Source organism: Typopeltis vanoorti, chromosome 9 (assembly GCF_054136105.1).
Source record: "Typopeltis vanoorti isolate ZY-2024b chromosome 9, IOZ_Tvanoo_1.0, whole genome shotgun sequence".
Taxonomy (NCBI): domain Eukaryota; kingdom Metazoa; phylum Arthropoda; class Arachnida; order Uropygi; family Thelyphonidae; genus Typopeltis; species Typopeltis vanoorti.
This window is the reverse complement of record NC_143557.1, coordinates 69,554,732-69,576,934: the sequence shown is the minus strand read 5'-3', so window position 1 is coordinate 69,576,934 and position 22,203 is coordinate 69,554,732. Positions and strand designations below refer to the sequence as shown.

At 35.7% G+C, this 22,203-nt stretch overlaps 1 protein-coding gene across 1 annotated transcript in view; it reads left to right on the top strand.

The window, feature by feature from the left end:
• LOC150103130 (uncharacterized) overlaps window positions 1-22,203 on the top strand; it is a 607,032-nt gene that overhangs the window by 172,846 nt on the left and 411,983 nt on the right. Inside the window, exon 11 of the mRNA XM_090397550.1 lies at window positions 1,611-1,724. Within this exon, the coding sequence (XP_090253676.1) occupies window positions 1,611-1,724 (114 nt within the window). The remainder of the gene's footprint in view (window positions 1-1,610; window positions 1,725-22,203) is intronic.

Below are 22,203 nucleotides of genomic sequence, written 5' to 3'. Positions count from 1 at the left end.
GATCTTGTGCCATCCAGTTACTGGAATTGGAAAGGAAAAGCCAGTTATGAACCATTAAGATTATTCTCCCCCCCATTGCACTGATGTGTTATAGTTTTTTCTGTTTCTTGCATAAGGGATTGATGTTAAAATTCAAGATAAGATGATGAGGCCAGAGTGGCCTTTAGAATTTGGAGAGTGGTAATGGGGCATGGGAATGTGGAATGAGGCATGAAAACCTTAAGCCAGATCAGGTCAAAAGCAGAGGATTCTAATTTTTGGCATTCTCTCATTGGACCTCACAAAGGCACAGGTGCCACCATTATAATGAAAGGAACCATGCATATGTTTTAGACATGGAAGATGTGGTTGTGGCTGTTGCTGAAAACTGAATTTCTGTCAAGAATAGGTCTAGTCTAGATGTCTGTAAATCAAGGTGTACATCATTTATATTGACATTTAATCCACAGGTGTTAAGCTTGTTGTGAAAGTGATTGTATTTACTTATTATTTTTTTGTAGGGACTTTTTGACATGTTTTGTATATTGTGTTTGATTCATTATTTTGTTGCAATTGGTTTTCATGGGAGTTTTTTTTTTTTAATTGTAGCAACATTGTCACTGTTGTTTTGTTGTTGATTTGGAAATGGTTGAAAAGAAATTATGGATATCTAGCAAGAGGAAATACTCTTGCACATGACTATACAAAGATAAACCAGCCTATATGAAATTTGTATATTAAATTGTGTAATATTTCAACCTTAATTATTCTAGTAAAAACTTGCAAATAATGAGAGAGAACTGATTACAAATAAATAACATTTTGCAAACATAGGCTTTCTGTTTTTTTTTTTTTTAACATTAATGGCTCGCTTATTGCATCTCCAATTGCACTATTTTCTTTGCTTCTGTGTTACTTCTTTGTATCATTCACTTATAACTATCTAAATGATGCTAACAGATGTTTCGGTAGAAAAACTTGTTTAGTATTATTTTAATTCATAGGAATAACAATAAACCCAGTATTACATTTTTATTGATCTCTGTTGTAAGCAATTTTCAACATAGAAAAAATTACTTTTACAGAAATAATGCCATGTATAAAACCTTTACTTATTCAAAGCTTAAAGTAATAATGTGATCGTTGGCTAACTGTCATGCTCCGACATCACCTTGTATGGACAGGATGAAAATGAAAACTGTGGATCTGATTAAAGACCTATTGACTTTTGCCATAATATTGCTTTTCTTATTCATTGTAGTTTGAATATACTCCTGTGTTCTTGAAAGATATCATGTCTAAAAAGACTGTTCTTGTTATTTTTGAATAGAAGTTTTTCTTTCTAATGAAAAATGTTTGAAAATTGAGATTTTGATATTTTTTATGATGGGTCTTCATCCCTTGGACTTTTATTCAATGAAGGATCCATATAAATCTTATTTTTTAGACTTGCACAGGTGTACAGACATATTCACATGAAAATTAATATATAGTTTGACATAAAAATATAAAGAAATCTGAAAAAAATTATACTTCTTTAAATTTGTAATTGTTGATTGAATATTTGTTTTGAAGAGTATATTTCCTTTAAAATTTCTTCTGGGTAAGGTTAGTATTTCTGTCTCTTTCAGATAGTGCAGATTCAGCTAAATGCACCAGTGCTTCGATATCGTTTAAAAATTGTTTAGAAAATTCGGGCATTGGCTGGCATAAAGACTTTCAATCAGAAGTTTATTGCAGTGGAGGTAATGATTTTTGAATATGCTATTTTTATTTTTATATTTTTTTATTATTATTATTTTTAATCACTGAAAAGGACATAGCACATACACCCATTGAAAAATGTGGTTTTATTACTTATATAAATTCAATGTTTTTCTTTGATAATGAAATTTCTTTGACATGATCTCCTTGAAATGCAAAGAATTTAGCTAGAATGCAGTTTGTCTGTTATAAGTGATGTAATCATATTGTTTAGAGAGGAGATTATTAATTGCCATTTGTTATGAGATTATCTCTATTCGGATTATTTTATATCCCGAGTGTTTATTATTATTTACCCAAGGGTTCAATTCCGATTAGTGCAATGGCCTTTAACTGTTTCTTTTAGAATCCTCAAAATCACTGACTCAAGACCAAATACAAAAAATATACACATTTAATAAAACTAAAACAATATATACAATTTACATAAAATTACATAATTACAAAATAACTGGATCCATGGCCTGCTATAATAAATCTACACTTTAGAGATTTTCTTATTCAAAATTATTAAAATCACCCATTCTCTGACTAATTCTATTACTGGATTGTTTATAACAGTGATTTTCAACCTGTGTACCGCAAGATTTGTGAAAACAAATTAATTGAAAGAAATGTCGTAATTTGTTCTGTATAAAATGGTGGAATATTTCTCTGCGGAGCATTTATTTATTAGTGTCTAGTCTTCCATCCGCACCTGAAGCTCCCTTATTTATATTTCACGAAACTTATGATTGCTGAACCGGTTTAAAATTGTGTGTTAATTAGCTTTAATCTTTTGATAAGTGTGTTCACAAATAACTTCATTTAATTCTCTTATTTTTAAGGTAACTGGTAATAGTTCTTTTATTGTTTTTTTTTATTCTTTTTTTCCATTCAGTTAATTTTATTCAATAGTATTCCTTTAAAATGGATATTATATATTCATTTGAAAAAATCAACAAAATTTTTAAAAATAATTTTGAATATTGTTTTTCTTCCTCAAAATGTCAAAAATATAGTTTACATTTTTTTGGAGCATAAAGGATAAGAAATTACTGTTATTAATATCTTGTGTGTGTAAATCAATCAAAATTATGCCTATTTTTTGCCAGATCGTCAAAAAAATTAAAAGAATATATTTTTAGTGTGCTGCAGAATTTTAATAATTAGTCTAGGTGTGCCATATTATGAAAAGGGTTGAAAATCACTGGTTTAACATATACATAATCATGTCTACAAGACTAAACACCTTGTTTTCACAACAACAAAAATGTTCATAGTCAATTTCTTGTTAGTGCCTTTTCTGAAATAATAAACATTTCTTCTTCTTTTCCATGGGATCCTTTGTTATTATCGTTATGTACGTAAGCTGTTCAATAAGTAATAAGACTCTATTTATACAGAAAACAGATTACCTTTAATCGTCATGGTCTTTTTCGAAGTAACTACCTTGAGACGCGACGCATTTGTCCCAACGTTGCGTCCACTTCTTAAACACATGTGAGAGTCCGTTTTTTGAAAGTTCTTTTAAAACCGCCTCTGCAGCTTTTACACATGCTTTGTTGCTTTCAAAATGGAGGCCTCTTAGTGGTTTCTTGAGCTGAGGAAACAGCCAGAAATTGCACGGTGCAAGATCAGGACTGTATGGAGGGTGTGGTAGGATATTTGTGTTGTTCTTCTGCAAAATGTCCACCACCAGCAATATATGGCCTTGCATTATCGTGGTGCAATAAGAAGCCATTCTTCAGCAATGGACACTTCCTTTTGACGTGCTTGATGATAATCGCTGCTGTGTTGATCATTGTCTCTGTGATGGATGTTGAAGGTCTTCCCTCATGTTCAAGATCTTCCACATTTTGCCTTCCTTCCTTAAAAGTTTTATGCCAGCAAAAAACACTTGCCCTCGACATTGCTTCATCGTGGAAAGCTTCGCGTATCATGTTAAAAGTGTCGATGCCAATTTTTGCAAACGCACACAAAATTTAATCGCATACCGCTGTTCCAAGGATGCTTCCATTTCAAAGACTGGTCGCGCCTTGTAGGTGCACCGATGAGCACTTGCATTTAGTCATGTGATACTCTGGCACATCAGCCCATATATGCCATCTATCAACCTCTTTTGTTAATACAGACAGCAACATTTCTTTATTCCACAGAAATTAATATTGTGATGAGTGGTTTCGCCACAGTAAAATTAGTCTTATTACTTATTGAACAGCCCACGTAGTATACAATATTGTTCCTCACTGAAGTATAAATACTCAAACTGAACTGCAAGAGGTTATTTCTACTGAACTCTTGCAGTTCAGTAGAAATAACAAATATATCTGGCATCCTTAAAACATGAAACTTTCCAATCAATGTTTCCTCAAACATTCCTTTAGAACACCAAATGCAATATCTTCTTTTATTTACTAATTACTTGTTGACTGTCTCAACTCCTCCAGTTTAAAGACTCATAGTTTTACTATTCCTTTTCTGAATCTACTGTTAATATTCTTCCAACTGTCACATAAAACTAAATAAACTTCATAAGAACAAAATTTCTCCAGTCTGCATTCTTAAACTTCCATTAGCGCTCACTTGTTGTTTTCTCATTACTTCAATACAGAATGCTCTGGCAGTTGTCAATCATGCATCAAACTCCTTGGCGAGCATGCACGCTATATGTGAGTGGCAAGCAAGAAGTTACGTATAATGGCTGACGTGTTATGTTATTTCCGTTAACATAATGAGAATGTCTTTATAAAACACAACACTTAATAATTTTAACACGTTTGCTGTCAACTACGAGTATACTTGTAGTTGGTATATGAGCCTCACAAGCCAACTACGAATATACTTGTATGACGCTTACCACTGGCAACGAGATTACTCGTACTGACTTTGAAGAAGTGAAAGTGCTTGGTGAGCAGAGCGTAGCAGCGAAAGTGTGTATACTCGTAGTTGGTATATGAGCCTCACAAGCCAACTACGAATATACTTGTATGACGCTTACCACCGGCAATGAGATTACTTGTACTGACTTTGAAGAAGTGAAAGTGCTTGGTGAGCAGAGCGTAGCAGCGAAAGTGTGTATACTCGTAGTTGGTATATGAGCCTCACAAGCTAACTACGAATATACTCGTATTGACCTTGAAGAAGTGAAATTGCTTGACATGCGGTAACAAACTATGCCTGAGGAGCATGGCAGCGAACATGTTAAACTGCAATAAAATTTCTTAAAGTAACACCACTATCCAAATCCCGTAAATACATACATTTTTTAATTGCTTTACATTTCATTTTGACAAAATAACATCATTAACAGGCATATTGCAAGTGCCGATGCACATGTTATGAAACCAAAACCTATTTACCTAAACCTCTTTTTATGCGAATTTAGAGTCACACGAATTGGGAAATCAAAAATAATTAATTTTTTACGCTGTTTTTATTCACTTTTACGCGACCAACCTAAAGTCTAAGTTAGAAAAAAATCCGTAATTCAAGAAAATTCTGAGAATTTTGTAGAATATCATTCTCATTTCAATTAAAAAATTCTATCATCATCATCAAATTCCTGCCATTACCCTCAAGGGGTGTACAGGATATGACAGTACTACATAAAAATGTAGTACTGTCATATCCTGTACTTAAGGGGGTGCTTAAGGGTCAAAGCTGTATAACTGAGAGGAGACCTCCACGTCGCCTTTAAAGGAATGCGGAGAACCGACCAGGGCTTCTGACCTAACGTCCATTCCTCACCTTCTCGTGGTGCACCCTGTTGGGTATCTACTTTGATACTGAACGAACGAGGATGGGCTGGCAATTTGGGATTTAGCCGACCAAATTGTATTCTTATTGGTTAAACCAAAATAAAAAATGATGGTACAACATGACATAAAAAATTCTAGAAAATTTGAGATTTTTTTTTTTTTTTTGCATTCTCGTTTCAATTAAGAAAATTCTAAATTCTTACGAATTTCATTTATTGGGAATTCCCTGAATTACATAACTGACTGCGCATAAAAAAGCAGTTCTTAGCAGTTTGAATTTGGTGTTTGAGTAGACAACACAGTTACCGCATTTTTTGCATTTGCATTTTTTAAGTGAAATCAAAATAAAAATCGTGTTATAAAATTAATAATTTTGCTAAGAAATAATAAATGGTAAGCTATATGTAATTTTCAGACTTTCGTTTCATTAACCGAAGATTTTAATCCAACCCTCACATGATATTGCCGATAACAAAAAAAAAAAAAAAAGGAAAACTGTTTCCTTGGATATAAAAATTCAAATTTTAGATCGTCTTCAAACTGGGGAAGGTGTGAGTGCTGTGGGTAAGCATTTTGGAGTCTGTGAATCAACTGGCAGATCTATAAAGAAAAATGAAGAAGTTATTAGAAAAGCAGTATGTTCTGGTACAAAATCGAGTGCGAAATTGTCATCATACACAAGAGATGTTGTTCTAGAAAAGGCCGAAAAAGCTTTAGTGATGTGGATAGAAGATAATGTACAAAAAAGAATGCCAGTTGACGGAAATTCCATCAAGCAATCAGCATTGAGAACAGATTAAAAAACTGCAGCCAGATACTTCATCTCAATCAAGGAAAAAATATGAATTTCATGCAAGCAATGGTTGGCTGGCTAAGTTTATTAAAAGACATGCTCTTCATAATATAAAAATTAAAGGTAAAACGGCTTCTGCTAATGAAACAGCTGCTAAAGCATTTCCACAAAAACTTGCTAAAATATTTGAAGATGGAGGTTACACTCGTGAACAAGTTTGGAATATGGATGAAACTGGCCTTTTCTGAAAAAAAATGCCAAACAGAACTTGTGTATCAAAAAAAAAAAAAAAAAAAAAAAAAAAAAAACTGTTGGTGGGTTCAAAGCAGCATAACACTCCTATTTTGTTCAAACGCTTTTGGAGATCGGATGTTAAAACCACTGCTCATAAATAGATCGTTAACACCATGGCCAATGAAAGGCGTAGATTTTCAAAAATTGCCAGTTCATTCGATGGCTAACAAAAAAGCTTGGGTGACCATTGATATTTTCACTGAGTGGTTCCACAAACATTTTGTGCCAGAAGTTAGACACTATTTGAATGACAAGGGTCTCGAATTTAAAGTGCTTTTGATTCTTGATAATGCACCCAGTCATCCTGTCATAGAACACCCAAATGTGCAATTTTTTTTTCTGTCGCCCAATACCATATCATTGCTAAAACTTCTAGATCAGGATATAATTGCGACTTTTAAAACATATTATGTCAGACAAACATTTCAGTACGTTTTGAACAAGCTAAATGATGATGAAACACTGTCAGTTATGGATGTGTGAAAAAATTTTCAATTATGGATTGTATTGATCAGGTTCGATTATTGTTATCTGAATTGAGACCAGAAACTATGAATGCATGCTGGAAAGCTATTTGGTCCTCATGTGTTAAAGAGAATACTCCTGTTCCCGTTAATCATACTGCAGAATTCCCCAATATAATAAGTTTGGCATGTGAAATTGGATCCTAATTCGATGATCTTATGTCGGCAGATAACGAATTGTTAATTGATAAACCTCTTAGCGAAGACGAAATAGTGGAGAGTTTGTCTGAGACTCCTGAAAGCGAAGAAGTTAATGATAATGATTAATCCTACTTTTACTGCTGATATTATTAAAGGAGGTCTTAAACTGGCCAGTAATTTAGGCAATTATTTTGCCCGACATGATCCAAATGAAGAACGTGCTGGGAAATTTTCACGTGAGCTTAAGTTGTTAACGTCTTCACACAGAGAATTATATCGTGACTTATCTAAAGCATCAACACAGCGATTAATAACTGAGTTCATGCCTAAAACTACTGAAACAACCAGTGGTACTTTTGTTCAAGACATGACACTAGTTGAGGTGGAAGTCAATGATGATAATACCATGTCTAGTAGTTCTAGTGATATTACGGTCACACGAAAACGAAAGCTTTCGCGTTTATTGTCAGAAACTGATAGCGAATAACTTTTTTTTTTTATAGAATCCTTAGCAAACAATTGAAATGAATGTTTTTTTTTAAGTTATTAAAATTCATTATGTATGTGTGTTCTCCATGAAATGTAAATAAAAATCTTATGATCCTAATGAATTCAATCTTTTTTTCTTTCATTATTTTGCTTATTTCAGGTTTGGAACGAATTTTTACTTTTTCTATGGAGTCAGTAGTTCTTTTTACGCGAATTCTATTTACGTGTAATTTTTAGGCACGTATCTATTGTGTAAAAAGAGGTTTAGGTGTATATACATAATAGAGAATTGTAAAAAGATTCATAATTATAAATTATAATAATTTTTATGCTATCATGCTGGAATATGTTAATTGTGAATGTCTTCATTAGTAGCAATAGTCTTTTCATGAGATCAATGCTGTGATAGCACTAAACTTATGGACAAGAAATCTATGAAACAAAGATTGTTCAGTTTTCAGCAGTGACTTTTTTCCTATTTCTTTATAGCTTTCTGAATGGGTAGGTATCAGATTAAAATTATTTCTTTATTTATATGAAATTATTCTGTATTTTGTCTAATATCTCATAGACAAGCTTATACTTGGTTATGCATTACTAAATCACTTAAGGAATTGACAACGTACATAAGAATATAAATTAAATTACACTTTAATAAATATTTCTGATATTTCGGCAACGTCATGTTGCCATCTTCAAAAGGAACTTACAAAAAAGGCACGTGCATGTAGGCACTACAACACAGTAACTGAGAATGAAGTGATGAAGCTATTGTTCTCCTAAAAGTCCTAATGGTGCCCCTTAGCGGGCTATGTAGGTGTTCTTGGCCGTTGGGCTGAAAGTTTGCTGATGTAAGCCTCCCAAATTTGGGGCAGTCTCATGCAATCAAATTTGTGGAGGTTTAGAGAGTTTCTTAGGGCTGAGGCTGATTCCATGAATAGTCATTTGAATTTGAACTTGTTACGATGTATTACTGTAGCTTTCTTCCACCATATTCTGTGGCGTGTATCCAGAGCATGGTCTTGCAGACCATGCTCTGGTCTTGGATACACTTGGATACTCTGGTGGATACACGCCACAGAATACGGTGGAAGAATGCTACAGTAAAGTATTGCTGTAACGAAAAGTAGCTTTTAAATTTATTTTAAATATATATAAAATAAATTACTTTAATACTACTTTTAATGAAAAGTAGTATTAAAGTAATGAAGTAAAGCTACAGTAATTCTGTGGCATGTATCCAGAGCATTGTCTGCAAGACCATGCTCTGGTCTTGGATACTCTGATGGATACATGCCACAGAATATGGTGGAAGAAAGCTACAGTAATACACCGTAGCAAGTTCAAATTCGAAAGACTATTTATGGAATCAGCCTCAGCCCTAAGAAACTCTCTAAACCTCCACAAATTTGGTTGCATGAGACTGCCCCAAATTTGGGAGGCTTACATCAGCAAACCTTCAGCCCAACGGCCAAGAACACCTACATAGCCCGCTAAGGGGCACCATCAGGACTTTTAGGAGAACAATAGCTTCATCACTTCATTCTCAGTTACTGTGTTGTAGTGCCTACGTGCATGTGCCTTTTTTTGTAAGTTCCTTTTGAAGATGGCAACGTGACGTTCCCGAAATATCGGAAATATTTATTAAAGTGTAATTTAATTTATATTCTTATGTACGTTGTCAATTCCTTAAGTGATTTGTTTAATATCAGATTAGCTTTCTCAGAGCAGAATCAATAAACATAACTCATAGTAAAAATTCAATATCATCAACCATATAGTGGTGGCTGAAATGCTTTATAAGAATAAAGCATAGATGTTTGTTCTTTATCACAAAATTAAACAGATAATAATAAAAAAAAAGCATGGAAATTAAAATTGGCCATATATAATTGGCAATATACATTATTCCTTTACCACTTAATGTCACTTTCAAGATCATAATATCTAAATGACATAACATAGAATAATGAAAAATATGTGTATTGTCGTTGTAAAACATTAAAATCAGTGTTGAAACAAATTGCGTATTCTTCAGCTAGAGAGCATGCAGCTTGTCGTTCAGATTTCATATTGGCGTTTTGATATACAATGTGTATTGTCATTAGTTGGAAAATTTTTAGTTTATTATCTAAGTTAATTTTCTTCCATGAAAAAGGCAATCTTATCATTTAGTGATATTCAGTAGTGGACTACAGGTGTACCTCTTTTGCTCCTCCTAAAGTCAAGCATGCAGAAATAAAACAGTATCCTGAATTTTTCTAAATAACTTGGACCTTAAAGCTAAAATTATTATTATTCAGGACTTCCTTAGTGCCATGACTCATCATGCGAGACTCATCTTAAACAGTACAGTCTAACATACTACTCCTTAAACTCATTCATTGTTCATGCTCTCATCCTCCTCAGGCAATGCATTCCACGGTCCATCCATTCTCCATGCAAAAGAAGCCACTCTCACCCTCTTCCTCAACACTGTATTTGTAACTTCCAGGGATGACCCCCTGGAAGTTACCAGGGGGTTCTACTAGACAAAAGAACTGCCTATTGTCAACCATGTAACTACCCCTCAACAGGTGAAATATCTCAATCATCCTATCTATCAAACTCTCCAGTCCAGAGCCTTCAGTCCCTCCTCACAGCCAACACTACACAGTTCTGTCATCTGTCCTCGTGCCTTCTCCGAGATCAATCACCCTCCCCCCCTCCAATCTTGAGCACAAATCAGATGTGTTCCGATTGGGGGAGGTCCCCCTACTCAATAGAATTACGAGTCTTTCTCAGTATTTCAGCAATTCTCTGGATTGCCTTCAACACCTTTCTGATATGCCCTCACCCCCAGCACAGCTCCCCATTGGAGTATGCAGAATCCCACTAATGGATCCTATGCTTCAAGACCTTTCATACATTTGCATTAAATTGACCCCTGCCCTGTCAAGCCCAACCAAATTCCCCTTGACCATCACAGAAGGGCTGAATTGTCACTTATGCTGACTGAATAATATCTGATCTTCAACCAACTTCCTACCAGAAACTAGGAAACTAGCCATTACAACATATGCAATTAATAGATATAATACACTAGCCTTATAGACTGAGTTGCTTCAGTCATAAATCCAAATAAACCAAACCTCCAACTAACATGCTGTAGGATAAAATCCCCATCATGGGAATGGATGTTTGTGATTGTCTTAGGTGGGAGATAAAATTTATTACTTGTGTTGTGAGATTACTATCTCTTTTATTGGAAGCTTTACAAAGTTCCTTCTTTGGTTTCTAGAATGGGGTATCTGGACTGTGAAAATAAATAAAATAAAAATATAAGAAAATAAAATTAAAGAGAGAAATATCATGACATCTGCTCAATCCAACTCTTACTCTAATATGAAAGGCATTAATATGGAGTTGGTCCACCCTTTGTCACTAAATCTTCAGTCTTCTGGGAAGGCTTGCCTAGATTTTGGCACATTGCTTTGAGTGATTTCAGTCTGATTATTCACTCTGCTCACAATCACTGTTTCAGTTCATCTCATAGGTGTTCGGTGTGGTTGAGATTAGGACTCTGTGCAGGCCATTCAAGTTCTTCAACACCCATCTCATCAAACCATTCCTACACAGACCTTGCTTTGTATACATGGAGCATTGTCATGTTGCTACAAGAAAAGACCTTCACTGAACTGTTACCATAAAGTTTGAAGCACAGAATTGTCTAAAATGTCATTAATGTCACTACCTGCTTTCTCCTTGCATTTGCCAAGACTTGTTTGGCAAATTACCAGATGAAGCATGATTCATCACTCGAGAATGCGTTTCTTTCCACTGTTCTAGAATCCAGTGGCAGTGAGCTTTACACCACTCCATATGATACTTGGTGTTGATGTTAGGCTTGTGTATGGCCATGGAAACCCAAGTTCTTTAGTTCCTGATAAACAGTTGGACTCTGTTGGACTGATGTTGCTTGCAGAGGCATTTTGGAACTCAATAGTGAATTTTCCCAATCCAGGACAGTTTTTTGCGCCACATGTTTCAGCATTTGTCAGTCCTGCACTGTGATTTTGTGTCCTACAAGATTGCAGTTGTGCTATTGTTGCTCTTCCTCTTCACAATATCTCCACTTACAGTGGATCAGGGCATGCACCTGGACAGAAATTTCCCGAACTGAGTTGTTACAAAGGTGCATCCTATGATAGTGCCATGTCAAAAGTTGCTGAACTCTTGGTATGGCCCATTTTACTGTTAATGTTTGTCTATGAATGCAGTACCATATGCTTCCTTCTATATTTTTATCTACCATTGTTGTGATGTACACTATCTGATCAAAAGTATCTGGACACCCCTCTGCAATTCGTAAACTGACATCTGGATGTCACTATGACCTCACTTACCATTATAAAAGGAGGCACGGAGCTGTGTGTTAAGTGATAAGAAGTACGAGCAGAATGAGTAGGTCAAGGGAGCTCAGTGACTTTGAACGTGGACTAGTTATTGGTTGCCACATCAGTAAGAAATCTGTCAGAGACATTTCAACCCTCCTCAAGTTGCCCAAGTCAACAGTTGATGTGATTGTGAAGTGGAAACGTGAAGGCACAACAAAACCACTGTCGGGTAGGCTGCATTTAATGAGCGTTGAAGAAGGTGGTGTATAGAAATCACCAGACATTGAGTGAAACAATCCCCTGGGAGTTCCACAGTGCTACTAACTGTCTGTCCAGCACCATGACTATGCGTCAAGCGTTAAGAGGAATGAGGTTCCATGGTCAAGCAGCTTGCCATTAACCAAACATTTCTCCTGTGAACACTAAGCACCACCTGCTGTGGTGTAAAGAGTGATGCCACCAAACAATGGTCAACTGGAAATGTGATTTGGAGTGATGAATCATGCTTTACCGTGTGGCAGTCCAATGGGAGGGTCTGAGTGTGGCGAATGCCTGGAGAACGATTCTGCAAGCATGTGTAGTGCCAACAGTGCAATTTGGAGGAGGTGGCATTACAGTGTGGCGGCGTTTTTCATGGAATGGACTTAACCTTCTCGTAACACTACATGGAAATCTAAATGTGGAAGGGTACAAGGACATTTTGACCCATTGCGTACTGTCTATGGTAGAAGATCAATTAGCCAATGACTATTGTCTGTATCAGCATGACACTGCTACCTGCCATAAAGCAATGTCTGCGAGGAAATGGTTTGTGGACAATAACGTTCCAGAAATGGGCTGGCCGGCCCAGAGCCCTGACCTGAATCTCATAGAACACCTTTGGAATGCATTAGAATGCCGACTTCACTCCAGATCCCAACGACCACATCACGAACTGCTCTGGCTACAGCTCTTCAGGAAGAATGGACTGCCATTCCTCCAGAGACATTCCAACACCTGGTAAGAAGTCTTCCCAGCAGAGTTAGAGCTGTCATAGAAGCAAAGGGTGGACTCACCCCTTATTAATGTTCACTGTTGGAAAGTGTGTCACAGAGAAAGTCTGATTACAGTTTCAAGTAGGTGTCCAGATACTTTTGATTAGATAGTGTATATAGCCATATACATCGCAGCAACGTTGTCCTAGTTGGCTGAGTGGTTAGCATATCTGCTCTCCAGCCAAAAGGCTGTGGTTTTGAATCCTGCTGTGGGCATGGATGTTTGTGATTGTCTGTGAAAATATTAGTGGTAGGCAGTAGATGTCATTGGTGTATGATGCAGTTCGCTGTAGTTGCCGGATTTGAGTGGAGATGGAGAGTTGTTGGAGTAGGTGCCCTCCCTTGATGAGTCTTTGGAATTCTTGGAGATGTCACAATAATAATAATATCCACTGCTGCAAAGGAGGTATCCAGATATTTTTGATCAGATGGTGTACTGTAGGTTTACATCCTGTTGTGGGTCGGATCGACATGACAGATATTGTAGTTAGCCTCGAATACTATTGGGGATGAATTTTTAATCTAGATGTTTTGTATAGAATAGATGACTAGATATAATGTATATCAGTATTTGCATTTCTAAAAACTCCAAATTATTTGAAAAACAGTGCCAGATAACAAAGCTTAGTGGAAATAGAATTGTTCCTATATAACCTGTTTTACAGGTGTAAAACTAAAAATTCAAAATATTTATTAATTAAAATTTATATTAGAAAGAATATTGACCAGAAAACATATTCTCAAAGGGAAAGAGGATTGCTATATTTATCAAAATTTTCAAAATAGTTACATTGACGATTTTTATTTTTTCTTATTTAACACTAGACTTAATAATAGGTCGAGAGAACTGGTTATCTTGTGAGCTATACAACAATCTCAGTTTAACCTCCTGTGAGCTGACAAATTTACTATGGTCAAACACCATCATTCATGTTGCTAGCTTATATATACTACTGCTGCTACCATTTACTGAACCTCTAAGGTTCTTTGCTGCAAATACCAACTTCTTTCCTTTTTTGTCTTGAGCTCTTTTAATCCATTCCAAGATTCCCATCTTAGCTATGTCTGTTATGGATGTTATCCTCCCACTGCCACAGTCTTCTTCTAGGTCACTTTCCTTTAGCCCTCATCTTGAATGCTTGTTTAGCCATTCTCTCCTCATCCATTCTTTCTACATGTCCAAGTCATCCCAGTCTGCAAGCTCAGATTTCATCATATAGAAGTGAAGAACTACAGAGTTCATATGGTTCTTGATGTCTTTTTCTCCATTCACCTGTTGTGTGATCTCTTATAGGTCCAAAGACTTTTCTGAGGATTTTATTTTGAAAGATCTTCTACACTTTTGCATCTTAGTCTCTTATGCTCCAAGTTTCTGCTCTATATAAAACAATAGGTCTAATGATTGACTTGTGTATTTTTGTTTTAACTCTAAATTTTTGAAGATAGTAAATGATATAGTGAATGATAAGATCTATTGGAGTCATATATTCTGGTTTGTGTTTTTGTATTATTTTTTCTTGAATCAATGTTCCAAGATATCTGAAGGAAGTGGCATTTTTTTTACAAATCCTAAAACCCACCCCAACTCAACATCACCAGAGTTCAAGATCGGTACTATCAACATAAGAAGCCTGAATGGCAAAAAAATGGAGCTAGCTGAGGAATTGGATAAGTACCAGATCGACATAACAGGGGTGACTAAAACAAAAAAGCCAAAAATTGGTGAGATCTTTCTGAGCAAATAAATACAAAATGTTATATTCAGGCAATGACAATCATGGAAAAGGAGTAGCCATGGTATTCACACTAAATATGAGGCTAATCTTCTTGAATGAACAGGCAGTCTCAAGTAGAGTGATGTAGGCAAATATCAGAATGGGGAACTGGAGAATGAGACGTATTTGTGCCTATGGTCCCACAGAAAGTTCTAAGGTAGAAGTAGAGGAATTTTTTGATGCTTTGGAAAAAGCAACTGACACAATGAAAAAGGAAAAGTTAGTCCTTGTTGGGGATCTAAATAACAGAGTAGGAAATGATTGTGAGACATACAAAAATATTTTGGGAAAATTTGGAAAAAAGAGCAAAGCTAATAATAATGACAAATACCTGTTGGATTACTGCTCAGAACATGGACTGATTATTACTAACACAATGTTCCAACATAAAAATGTGCACAAATTCACATGGAGAGAAGAGTCAAGGAATAAGAAAAGTCTCATTGACTATGTTATTTTGATAGTGATGTTTTCTCCCTGTTGCAGGACACCAGAGTATACAGAGGATTTGAAATTGGAAGTGATCACCATTCGGTCCTGAGCAGGATAAAATTGAATTTCATATTGAAAAGAAGAACATGTAAGAAAGTTTTAAAGTAATAAAAGTTGAACAGCTCTCAGATGTGAACTGTACACTAAAATACACAAACATTATTGGAAAAAAATGAAAGAGTTTGAGAACAGGAACCAAACCTTTGAGATTCAGTGGCAAGCCTTATAGAAAACCCTGATTGATTCAGCCAGAGAGGCATGTGGGGAGGTTGTCTGTAAGGATAGAAAAATCAGAACTCCCCTGGACACGGGAAGTTAGTGGCAGTCAAAGAAAAGAAGAAAGCATATCAAACGTTCCTGGCAAATAAGTCTTAGAGAAGACAGAGACAAATGTAAGAAAGCTAAACACTGTGTAAAACTAGCTAAACAAAAGTCATGGGAGGACTTTGGCAAGAATATAGAAAATAAATATCAAGAAGGTGGCAAGATATTTTGGAGGTTGTTGAAGCTTAGGAATGGAGGAAAGAGTGCTGTAAAAGGAACTAGAAATGATAAAGGTGACATGAAAACAGGAGAAAAATATCCTTGAAGTATGGAGTAATTACTTTGAAAAATTGCTAAATGAAACAAGCAATGATGACAGCACAGTGGTAAAAAGCATTGACCAGGCATGCAGTCAGGAATACATATCCATGCTTGAAGTAGAAAAAAGCCATCAAAAGGCTGAAATGTGGAAAGGCAGCAGGAGTAGATGATATTCGACCAGAAATGCTCAAGTATGGAGGTATAAGTCTTACAGTGGCTGCACTGCGTAGTTCAGAAAGCCTGGACAGAGGGACGAATTCCAGCTGATTTGAGTAGAGCTCTCATAATATCAATATATAAAAAGGGAAATAAAATTGAATGTGAGAATTACAGAGGTATTTCTGAGTGTTTTCCTGGTAAGATGAGAATGAATGACAACACTAAAGTGATACGGATAAAAACACCGGACTATCTCAACGAACTCAAACAAAGAAGGCAGTAAATCTAAATGTTACCTATGAATAATTGGAGCAGTATAAACCTAATGGATTTAGGATTTAACATAATTTAGATTCTTATACACCTGTAAACTGTAAAAATATATATAATTTAACTTCTGTTAAGAAATTTTTTGACACTACTATAAATTCATCCAAGAATTTCAATATATATCACATTAATATCAGATCTATAAGGTCAAATTTTGATAATTTAATGTTACGTTTTACAGAGATCCAATAATATATAGATGTACTAGTCTTAAGTGAAGTATTGATCAAACAGCTTGAGGTTGATCATTATTCTCTCACAGATTACGATATGTATTATGATTGTCGTGATTATAATCATTCAGGTGGATTAATTCTATATGCTAAAAAAAAATATTTATAAATTTCACAGACTGGAATTAAAATTGCAAAGTGCTGAAACTGTAATGATTTACTATACAGCAATGAATATACTTATAATTGCTATTTACCGTGCATGCGATGGCCCAGTAGATATCTTTTTAAAAGAGCTAAATAATGTCTTAAAAACCTTAAAATATGACAATATCATACTAGTGGGGGGATATAAATTTGGACCTTCATAAGAGTAATAGTAAAACTGAAGAATATAAACATATATTATCTACTCATGGGTTTCTTGCTTACATCGATGGCAATATGAGAGAAGTGTACAACTCGACTAGTTGCATTGATCACATATTCATAAGAAACAGAATGGCCTATGAGGTATCCACTGCAGTCTACATTAGTAATATAACAGATCACCATTCGATACTTTTGAAACTATCTATACCTGATAGTGTTAACATGAGTTGCACAGGTAGTCAGAATAAATTTGTAATTGGCACTAATTATAAAAAATTTGAAAGATACATAAAACATTATCAACTGCCACAAACTGACTTATTAGACACAAATCAGTTTCAGTTATATGATGAATTTATCAAAATGATTAAATATGCAGACACTAAATCTCAATATCATAAAACAGTTACTACAAAAAAGGACGTTCGCACACGCTGGATAACAGATGAACTAAAAAATATGATAAAGACAAAAGAGAAGCTCTACTATAAGCATAAAAAAAATCCATACAATTTAAATTTTGAATATGACTATAAAAATTTCGTTAAATATCTAAAGGAAAAAATAAAACAGGCAAAAGAACATTCTCTGCTATTGAAATTTCTTTCTTGTTGTAAATAAAAGTAAAGAATGGAGGTTAGTCAATATGATAATAGGTAACACAAAACAGAAAACGCGAGAATTTCCAGAGGGCAATGACATCACTGATATACTTAACAAAATGAACAACCACTTTACCAACTATGGCAGTTGTGTTTTCGACCCTGCAGAAAGGGCAAAGTATGTCAGTCATCTTCCGTGGATTAAGAATTCTATGTATCTACATGCAGTAAACGAAGATGAAGTGAAGAGTAGTAATCGGATTAAAAAAAGGGAAAAAAAGTTGGATGTGACAACATAAATGATAAAAAGTTAAACATTATCATTAGACATAACTTTCTATTCTTTACAAATATCATTAATAAATCCTTTGAACATGGTCAATTTATAGAACACCTAAAGACTGCTTCAGTTCTACCGTTATTTAAAGGAGGAAATAGAAATTAAATCAAAAATTACAGACCAATATCTATACTATCCACAATCTCAAAGGTTATTGAAATTCTGATAAAAAAAATGCTTAAATAGCTATTTAAATACAATATCCTTTTACGCTACTAATCAATATGGGTTCAGATCCAGAAGCAATACTGAAAAAGCGCTACTAGAGTTTCATAAAAAGGTCTATAGTGGAATAAATGAAGGAATGCACACGGCAGCTGTTTTTCTTGATATATCTAAAGCGTTCGACTGTGTTCATCATGATCTATTGCTATTAAAAATATCCAAATACGGCATTAGGGGAATTACTAATGACTGGTTCAGATCCTATCTGAATAATAGAAAACAATATACCAGCTATGATATATTTAAAACCACAACAAACATAATAAAATACGGAGTCCCACAAGGGTCTGTACTAGGACCCATCCTATTCATAATATATGTTAATGATCTATGTAAATACAAACTTTTTGGCAAAATGATATCCTTTGCTGACGACGGCTTTAGTATACACCGAAACAACCCTTGAAAATCTAAAAAAAATCAGATTAATAGCAATATGTTAAAACTAAGTATATGGTTTAGCAAGAACGGATTTAACATTAATACCGACAAAACAAGATATATGTACTTAACATTAACAGAAAATTAGATCAAAGTATAACTATAAAATGGCATGAAAGGAAATGTAGTGATATTGTAAATGTAGCTTAATCAAAAAAACAAAAACCGTCAAGTATTTGGGCCTCCATATCGATAGCAATTTGAAGTGGAACTCCCACACCACTTTCTTAACAAATAAGTTTAGGTTCATAATTAACAGAATATATTATGTTAAAAAATTTGTAAATGCAGCATTCTTAAGATGTTTATACTATTCTTGGGTAAATTCTTAACTGCAATATAGCATTACCTGTTGGGGAGGAGACTATTATAACAATCTGCTTCCATTAATAAGAATACAAAACAGAATAATTAGAGCCATAAAACTACTACCGACTTTGCACATTCAACCAATGATCTGTATATCGTTCATAATATTATACCATTTCAGAAACTATCTCTCTATGGTTGTCTGTTATATGTAAAAAGAAACACTGAAAGTTTCTTGGTATATAATGTAGACTATGGATTGCGCTGCGGTCGAAACACGCTGGAAGTACCTAAGGTTAACAAAAAAATTTTTCATAAATCTTTCGAGTGCATCATGGTGAGCAACTATAATAAACTTCTGAATGAAATTAAATCTATAACCTCAGAATATGTATTCAGAAAAAGATTGAGAAACTACCTTATGGGATTCTAGTAGTAAGACTTATACGTTGGTTAGACATAACTGGTAATTAGTTTACGCAATTAACAATGCATATAAAGTATATCAATTAAAGGTAACTTTAATGAATAACTTCTATATTTCGGCAATGTCACATTGCCATCTTCGGGAACATAAAGATATGGTATGTGCACTCAGGAACTAACACAAAGCAAATGAGGAAGAAAGCAAGAAACTAATGTTGTTCCTAAAGTCCTAATGGTGCCCTCTTGCGGGCTAATTTGGTAGTCTTGGCAGTTGGGCTGAAGTTCTCATAATGAAAGTCTCCCAAATTTGGGGCAGTTTCATGCACCCAAATTTGTTGAGGTTAGGAATGTTTTCTAGAGCTGCTGAAGATTCTTTGAATAATCTTTCGTATTTAAACTTGCTGCGATGGATTATTTTTGTTTCTTCCAACGAATTTTATGGTGGGTATCTAAGGCATGGTCTGCCAGCCCAGAGCGGCTGTACTGGTGAAACCGGATGTAGTCTTGGTGTTCTGAAATCCTGATATTTGTTGTTCTGCCTGTTTGGCCAAAGTAGGACAATTTGCAGCTGCAAGGGACCTGGTATACACCAGGTAGGTCTAGGGGAAGTGGTTGGTCTTTGGTAGAGCGGATAAGGGATGCCAACTTTTTATATGGTCTGTAACAGGAAGTAAGGTCATATTTTTTGAGGATATTGGTTATTTTTTCAGAGGTGCCCTGGATGTAGGGGATGGTGATAGACTTGGTGTAATCTTTATTGGGGAGGGGGGTTGTGGTTTACAGGTTTTAGTATTTTTTGGATTTTTTTGGGTTATAGCCATTGGCTAAGAAAGTGTTGAGGATGTGGTTTAGTTCAATAGTCAGGGCCTTGTCATCTGAGCAGATTAATTTTGCCCTGTTATATAGTGTGTTTTTATCACCCCATATTGTTGTGAGGGGGGGGGGGAATTGCTGGTGAATGTATCTGCCAGTGTGGGTGGGTTTTCTGTAAACAGAGAAAACCAAAGATCCATCAAGCTGGCGGGTGATTAAAGTGTCTAGGAAGGGGAGGGTGTTGTTTTCCTCTTTTTCTAAGGTGAACTGGTCTCTGGGATGTTGGTTGTTTAAGTGTGTTAGGAAGGAGTGGAGTGTGTCTGAGCCATGTGGCCAAATAGCAAACACATCATCCACATAACGAAGCCAAATAGTGGTTTTTTGTGGGGCAGAGTTTAAGGCTTTTTCTTCAAATGTCTCCATAAAGAAATTGGCCAAGGGTGGGGAAAGTGGTGAACCCATGGCTGTCCCCTCTATCTGTTTGTAGAACTTTCCTTGCCAAACAAAATAGCCTGAGTTCATTGTGAACTGAAATAGGGCTGAGATATCGGGAGGAAACTTGGCTTGGATGAGCTCAAGGGTTTCTTTGAGTGGGACATTAGTGAATAGGGAGGAGACGTCAAAACTGACCATTATGTCAGTGTGTTGGAGTGTGAGGTTTTCTATACTGGCTTTAAAGTGGGTCGAGTTTTTTATGTGTGATGGTGTGTTGCCAGTGTAGTGTGTGAGTGTTTTGGCTAAATGTTTGGCTAATTTATATGTGGGGGGAATCAGTGCCATCCACTATGGGACGCAATGGCACATTTTGTTTATGTATTTTTGGGAGTCCATATAATCGGGGGGGGAGTCTAGAGTTATAAGGTTAAAGTTTGTTGGTGACTTCCACAGGCCAAGAAGTGACTTTCTTAAGGAGTCTGTGGATAGTTCTAATCTGAGAGCTGGTCAGATTATATTCAATGGGGAGGTAAGTAGTACGGTCTCGTACTAAAGAATTTAGCTTACCTTTGTAGTCTTTTTGATTGAGTACCACAGTGGCGCTTCCCTTATCAGCTTTCATGCACATTGGCAAAAAAGGAATTCGAAAAAATACGTAGTCGGCACGTGAAAAAATACGAAAACCTGACAAAGACTTCTACTTATGTACCCCAGCCACCACTCAACACTGTAGTCAACCTCTCGTCGGCAGTTTTAAAGCCTGAAGCACTCACCGCACTTTCACGTGGTCACAATTTCGCCCTAGCTCCTAAAAGGATACCTGCTGAAGAAATCATGATCCAAATAGAGCGTGGAATTCGCAACCTGCCTAACCATATCGCCAACAACGTGAGACTGGAGGTAGTCGGTGTTCTCACTAAAGCCAAACTTCCAAAATCCAACTTATCCAAAAACGAATATACAGCCCTACAAGAATTGAAAAACAACAAAAAAATAGTAATCATCAAAGCTGATAAGGGAAGCGCCACTGTGGTACTCAATCAAAAAGACTACAAAGGTAAGCTAAATTCTTTAGTACGAGACCGTACTACTTACCTCCCCATTGAATATAATCCGACTAGCTCTCAGATTAGAACTATCCACAGACTCCTTAAGAAAGGCACTTCTTGGCCTGTGGAAGTCACCAACAAACTTAAACCTTATAACTCTAAACCCCCCCGATTATATGGACTCCCAAAAATACATAAACAAAATGTGCCATTGCGTCCCATAGTGGATGGCACTGATTCCCCCCACATATAAATTAGCCAAACATTTAGCCAAAACACTCACACACTACACTGGCAACACACCATCACACACAAAAAACTCGACCCACTTTAAAGCCAGTATAGAAAACCTCACACTCCAACACACTGACATAATGGTCAGTTTTGACGTCTCCTCCCTATTCACTAATGTCCCACTCAAAGAAACCCTTGAGCTCATCCAAGCCAAGTTTCCTCCCGATATCTCAGCCCTATTTCAGTTCACAACGAACTCAGGCTATTTTGTTTGGCAAGGAAAGTTCTACAAACAGATAGAGGGGACAG